Source organism: Crocuta crocuta, unplaced genomic scaffold, assembly GCF_008692635.1.
Source record: "Crocuta crocuta isolate KB4526 unplaced genomic scaffold, BGI_CrCroc_1.0 scaffold30, whole genome shotgun sequence".
NCBI lineage: Eukaryota > Metazoa > Chordata > Mammalia > Carnivora > Hyaenidae > Crocuta > Crocuta crocuta.
In genome coordinates this window covers 14,948,164-14,955,286 of record NW_027528345.1, presented here as the reverse complement: position 1 = coordinate 14,955,286, position 7,123 = coordinate 14,948,164, and the positions used below count along the sequence as shown (strand labels likewise).

At 35.9% G+C, this 7,123-nt stretch overlaps 1 protein-coding gene across 1 annotated transcript; it reads right to left on the bottom strand.

Moving 5' to 3' along the window:
- Positions 1 to 4,529: 4,529 nt before the first annotated feature.
- OR10A7 (olfactory receptor family 10 subfamily A member 7) lies at positions 4,530 to 5,480 on the bottom strand. Its single transcript, XM_077753648.1, has one exon. The coding sequence runs from the start codon at positions 5,478 to 5,480 to the stop codon at positions 4,530 to 4,532; it is 951 nt and encodes a 316-aa protein (XP_077609774.1).
- Positions 5,481 to 7,123: the final 1,643 nt, after the last annotated feature.

Sequence of the window (7,123 nt, the reverse complement as noted above, 5' to 3'; positions counted from 1 at the left end):
GTATTCTATCCAAAAATCATTCCTAAGATCCATGTCAAAAAGTATTTTCCCTGTTTTCTTCTAAGAGTTTTATGGTTTCACACCTTATAGTTAAGACTTTAATTTGAGTAACTTTTTGTGAGTGGTGTAAGACAAGGGTCTACTTTCATTCTTTTATGTGTGAATATCCAATTTTCCTACATAAGTTATTGAAATGATTCTTTTTTCTCCATTGAGTATTCTTGATTCTGATCAAGCATTCATTGATATGTATGCATCTTCGTTTTAAAAAGTAATATTACCAACACATGTTTGATTTTGCTTCATTCATAGATGGTTTTTTTTCACATTAACAATTAAAAATTGATTAAACAAATGATCTTTTTTTTCTATCACACATTTCTCCAAAATCTGTCAAAAGTTTTATATAAAGAAAATATATACAACTAATCTGAATTTTTAAAATACCATAATAGTTTTTAAGACCGTATCCAAAGGCTTATTTTAAAATTATTTCTGCATTGTGTCCAGATGCCCTTAAAACATACACAGAAAGTTATTCACATCTAATTAATGATGAAGAGGGGTTTCTGTCTCTACATATCAATATATTCCATATATACATATGTGTATGTATTTTATTCTTCTAGATATGGAATGTCCCTTTCATGATGTTTCTGTGCAAACCATTTAGATGGAACTTACAAATTAATTCAGTCAAATGACGTTTGTTTACTGATTCATTTTTTATCCATTAGACTTCCTCATTAAATCAAAGACAAAAACAAAGGAAACCAAAAAACCTGAAACTGACTTGCTTTGTGATTTTTCCAGGAAAAAAAAACACTAAAAGATAGTGAGAACTATACCACAAATAAAGTGGAAAGGGGAATGCAAGAATAAGCAGCAGTCAGGACCACAGTGAACATCCAAGTTAATACTCTAGACTCCGTTGTATCAACACAGTGATGTGGCCACAACTAAAACCTGGACGCCACAACTTAAGCTTGAGCTACAGCACTAGACACTGGGCACTGTCACTGTCACTGCAGTCTCCACGGCCATGGACGTTAAGACCCGCTGGCTTCAGGTGGACCCTGACTGTCTCCATTTCTTTGCATTGTTAAGTCAGAAGACAATATCTGATTAGTTGAGCTTAGCTTACATGCCTACAAACTAGCTATAAGGGAGTCTGGTAAAATATGTGCATGACCTTCAGATTTTCTCCCTGGGAAATGCTTTTTGCTTTCCCTAAGACTCATAAAACAAAGAGTCCAGAGGCTAAGCAGTCAGTAAATCATCACTGTTCCCTCCCTTCTGAATGCACTGAATTATAATAGCACAATGAAAGCTGACATGACTGTGCCACAAACCTGTGCCAGGGATGAGGGTCATGGAGGAGAAATAGTTACTGTGTATTAGATTTTCATTCAACATAGTGATTATCCCACTACCAAATGTGTTGGTTTCATTACATAATGAATCAGCATTTAAGTGCATTTTATTCTCTTTGCTACCTGAAGATCCACAGCACTCACTATCAATATTATTTTATAATAGAGTTTTTAAATGTGTACACATGTGCATTTTGTAACATTGATTTTGGCAATTGAGAATTTTGCTTTACGACTTCATTACATAATTGTATTTTTACCAAAGTTCTTAAGTTTTGTCTCCTCACCAAATTTAAAATTCTCTTGGGACGGTTTTATTTCCTGTATGTTAAATATAAATATAAAGCAATTCTATACATTGGATTGGATTCACAAATTTGACTTGACTGCCATTGAAATAAAGCAAGATAGAATTGTTAAGCTACATTGAAGTATCAACCATGTTGATTGCTTTTTCTTCTTATCTCAGTTCTCATATGTGTGACAGGCTTGCATAATATGTAAAGTAACTGAACTAACCAATTCTTACTTTAGGGGTGCCAGGTTTGGCCTTTGAGGGCATCCTCTGTCACTAAAACTGAAAGACATCTGGAGGAGATATTTTCAAAAAAGCTTATAAATAACAATAGGGAGACGTATATATGGAAGTGCTCTATGGATCTGTAAACAAACAAACAAACAAAAGCTCTTTACAAAACGTTTTTCCACTACAACTAAATGAGTCAACCATAGCACCATAAAGACAATGGTAAAAACATCTCTCCAAAGAAAACTCAGGAATATTGTTAGTGATGAAAATCTTTGCATTTTGGGGGTGGTGAATAACTCATCAAATCAATCCTTTCAATTGTCTCTCTAGGTAATGATGATTCTATTAATTGGCTTTTGGAACTCTAAAGAAAAAAATCAAGTTGTAAGCTGAGGATGATAAGCATGAAAAAAATGTCTCAAACAGTCTGTGACTTACATCAATTTTAATGAAACTATATGAAACAGTAATTGTATTATAAATTCCTGGCAAGAAGCCAGGGATTACAAATCATATAAGATATGACATAGGTGAATGACTTATGAAAATTTTGGCAGGCATCTTATGGGAAGAAATTAATTTTACATTTCATTCAAACATAATATATGCATAGTTAAAGCATACCCTATAACATGTGGGATCCGATCTATATTTTCTGTTATTTTTCACAGTAATACTATCAAACACTCAGATAGCATTTACTTGCCATATATTGTTATGTTATTCTATTCTAGGTTGTATTATGCTAACTTATTAAATGCGTATCCATGCACTACTAAACTGATTTTACAAACTCACAATATACTCATGAGCCACATACGGCTAGTAGAAAAACGTTGCCACAGTCTTACCAGATGGTCATTGAATTTAGAAACATTAATTTTGGAATATGTGCATTTAGCTTAAAACTCTAAAAGGCCATTGAAGGAGAAAGATTTAAAGAAACTGGTATTTCTCTCCCAAAACTCCCATTATAGTCAATGGATACAAATCTCAAGGAATCACAGTTAAATGAAAATAGTCATCTCAAGTTGCAGATTTGTGATGATTTAAATTTTTCCTGGGAATTGATCAAGAATGATGGAGGGTGGTTACTGCTTAAAGACAAATCTATACAATTTCGAAAAAAAATGGCTAATGAAGACTTAGGGCAACAGGTACTATTAGATATAAATTGCATATTTAAAGCCAATATATCTTTGTGCTAATGGAAATATTAAATATTCCAAAATTATTTTGACTCAATCATATTTTGTCTTTGTAGTTGTTTGAAGGAATTTTAAGGCGTTAATGAAAAAAATTCCCATCTGTAATCATGCTCTATCTGAATGAAAATGTGGCTAGAGATTTTTAAGACGTTAACATATTGAATTTCAAATACAGAGAGTCTGAATTTGAATTCTTGTGGACACCTCTCAACAACTCTTTGCCTTGTCAAGAATCTTAAATTTTCTGATCCCAATGTGTCTTTTATGAAAATTAAATAAATAATAGGACCTCCCTGTTGGATTGTTGCATGGGAATTTGTAAAGACAGTTCTTTGATAAATCATGTTGTCTATTTTTTACCACTACTTTTTGCTTTTACTATAGTGTCTGGAAAGTATTTCTTGTTTAAATTCTAAGAAGTAAAAGTTAATTAGTAAAATTGAATAGATGATTTAGCCAATGATCAAAGTCCAGATCCATATCATCAAATATTAATACTAAAATAATTTTGATAAATAACTTCATTTAAAACAGCAGCCCATATAAAGAATTTGAACCATGGATTCTTGGCAACTAGAAGTCTCTACCTTTTAATACATACTTTAAAAAGTTACCAAAACACAGCCATGATTATATTTGTATCACATTAGCTGCAGAATGTACAGGGGTTTTTTGTGAGTATTTTCATTTACACTCCATAACATTTCTATTCTGATTTGTGCCCCACAAGGCTGGCCTTTATATACTATATGGATAGACATTCTTGCCCTCTGTCTCAGGGTTTGTTTTTTTTTAAAGTTTATTTATTTCTTTTGTGAGAGTGAGAGTGGTGGAGGAGCAGAGAGAGAGAGAGAGAGAGAGAGAGAATCCAAACAGACTATGCACTATCCCTGCAGAGCGGGATGCGGGGCTCCAACTTACAGACTGCAAGATCATATTCTGAGCCGAAATCAACCAACTGAGCCACCCAGGTGCCCCTCAAATTTGGTTTGACAAAGAACAGGAATCAGCAAATTTGAGAGTTAGGATAGAATAAGACTGGGATGGCTGCCTTTCTCTACTCAAAAACAGAACTCCTGTTGAGTGGCTTTTACTTATTGTAGTAAGACTGTCCAGGTCCAGTTAATACTCCTTCTCCTTGTCCCTTCAGGACAAGAGATATGGAATTTCCATCATATGAGCTGTGTGACAATTATCTTACTCTCCCTCAATTTGTAAAGTCCCCTCAAAAATATTCTCTCAATGATTCCAATTTAAAACTACCATCCCTCTCTTGCTGGGACTCAGACTGATACACTGAGATCCACCCATCACAGTAAGCGACACTGACAAAGTCAGAGCAAATCTTATATTCCTTTTAAGCTTTTGTCTGTGGGCCCTGCTGCCCCTACTTTGTTTTAAGACTCTACACAGTAGAACTCAAAACACATCTAACTTCTGCAAGATTTTTCGAGTGACTATCCTCTTGACAGCCCCCTTCACTTCATTGTTCCTTAGGCTGTAGATGATCGGGTTTAACATAGGAGTGATGACAGTGTAGGACAATGACACTAGCTTCTTGCTCTCAGAGGACTGGTTAGATTTGGGCCGTAAGTAGGTCAAGCTGGCGGTTCCATAGAAAAGGGACACCACAATGAGGTGTGATGAACAAGTGGAGAATGCCTTCTGACGACCAGTAGCAGAAGGCATCCTCAGGATGGTTGTGATAATGCGAGTGTAGGAGACCAAAATGAGGGAAAAGGGAAACATAATAAAGAGCAGTGTGGAGGCAAGTGCTTGCATTTCATACATGGTAGTATCCTGAGTGACTAGTTTCAACACTGGAGGGCCGTCACAGAAAAAGTGGTCGATGGTATTTGGTCCACAGAAAGGATGGGCCATCAGCCAAGCTGTTTGTAGCATGGAGACAGGAACACCAGACATCCAAGAGCCGACAGCCATCCACAAGCACAGGGACCTATTCATTATGATTGAATAACGGAGAGGGTTACAGATGGCCACAAAGCGATCATAAGCCATCATGGACAGAAGAAAACATTCAGAGCTGCCAAAGAAGAAGAAAAAGTACATCTGCGCACCACAGCCTACAAAAGAGATGATCTTCCTCGAAGACACTAGATCTACCAGCATCTTCGGCACCATGACCAAAGTAAAACAGACTTCGAGAAGTGATAGGTTTCGGAGAAAAAAGTACATGGGTGTTTGAAGAGCAGGATCCACACTGGTGACTGTGACGATAAGGAAGTTGCCCAACAAAGTGACTGTATAGATGACCAGGAACAGACTAAAGAGGGAAACTTGCATCTCAGGGTTATTTGTAAAGCCAAGAAGAATAAATTCAGTGACTTTGGTGTGATTTTCACAAATCATATCTTGGACTAGTTTCTCTGTAAGAATCAACTATGTGCATCAAAGGATATTGTTTAAATATAAGTATAATCTCAAATATATCAGTAAAACCCATAACTGCATATCTGTGCTGAGACATCTCATCATTCTATTTCTCTGGTGCAGAAATAATGCTTACAATAAGATAAAATCAAGAACAAAGAAATAATTTGCATGACTCCTACTAATTGCTTATCACCGAGGCGTCCTTTTTTTGCTTGTCAGTGATCACAACCTGCAGTTCATATTCTTTGTCAGAGGTGTGCTGTTGTCAGGATGAAGTAGAAGTAGTTTAGGCAGATGATATTTAAAATAGAATCATCTACTAGTTTTTTTAAAAAATGAAATAAATCCAGGGTACAAAAAGAGAAAGTATGGGATAGTTATACTTTTCTACTCTTTTACTATATAGATTCCATGTTTATAAGGAATGGAGTGCACTCCACACCATCATCCACTATGTACCTCTACACTTATATGTGCACGCACATATATGTTTATGTGACAAACAATTGATAAACATAAGTAAAAAATAAGCATAACTTAGATGCTTGATTTGTTTTTCTGTTATCTTCATGGGACTGCTAATTTATGTGATTTTTAATATTGTCTCTTGAACGACAATTTGACTTCTCTGGGCCCATATTTCTACTACTCACATAAATATAGTCCTATTATTTGAGTTGGGCTTAAAAATCCTTATGAACAATTATGACTTTGAATATAGAAGTCCTCCTTCCAAACTCAGTTATCGTGAAGTAGAGATAAAGTGTTGGATGTGGAACTAGGGTTCAATAAAAGACCACAAGGGAAAGTGAAGTAGAGAAATTTATTAGTCACTGGTCCTAGAGGAGGCACACGGCTCACTCAAGGTACCACATGGGGAAGTCAAGGCACAGTGCAGGCAGAGAGAGGGAAGCAGGAGCGGGGCACATAGTTGTATTAGAATCTGAGGGTGAGTGCTTTGGGGCTCCCTGGCTAAGGCCAGTTTGGTCAACTTAACCAAAGACATGATTTGGGTTTGCGTTCTGGGGGTTTTATCTAAGGGAAATAAGGAGAAGCCCTCAAGAGACAGGGGAACCTATTATTCTGCTTTAACTGTACCCCAAACATATATACTTTTATCTCACTTATCTATTTTGCTTCCTCTGAGTTCTGAAGCCAATGTTCTCAGTAGCATAAGGAAAGGAACACTGGCGATCCCACACTCTCCATTCTCCTAGAATGGAATGTAGATTCTGTCCCAGAATCAGCGACAGATGTAACAGTGATTTTGCCCTTTACCCTCTCACCATTATTGCAAAACCCACTTCAGTGCCATGATTAGTACATGCTCTAGAGAATATAAAATTTTACTTGCTGCATAGCATTTTGATCATTTAATGACATTTACTTAATTCCGCTAATTTCTTTGGCTACGTCTAATGGGGCCAAAGAGCTCTTTCACTTCTTATCAAGCTGGTCAGCTTTCAACATTTCTGAAGAAATAGACTTTACCTTTGAGTCAAGTAAACTTTCTCACAACTCTCATATGTTTTCCATTTAAAAAAAAAATTGATTATGGATCTATGCAATTATATCATAAGCATTTAGAATACCAGCCAAAGCTGAAATCATCATTATGT

Bases quoted from the DNA above. Each gene is read 5' to 3' on its own strand.
- OR10A7 (XM_077753648.1), bottom strand. From the start codon at position 5,480: ATGATTTGTGAAAATCACACCAAAGTCACTGAATTTATTCTTCTTGGC.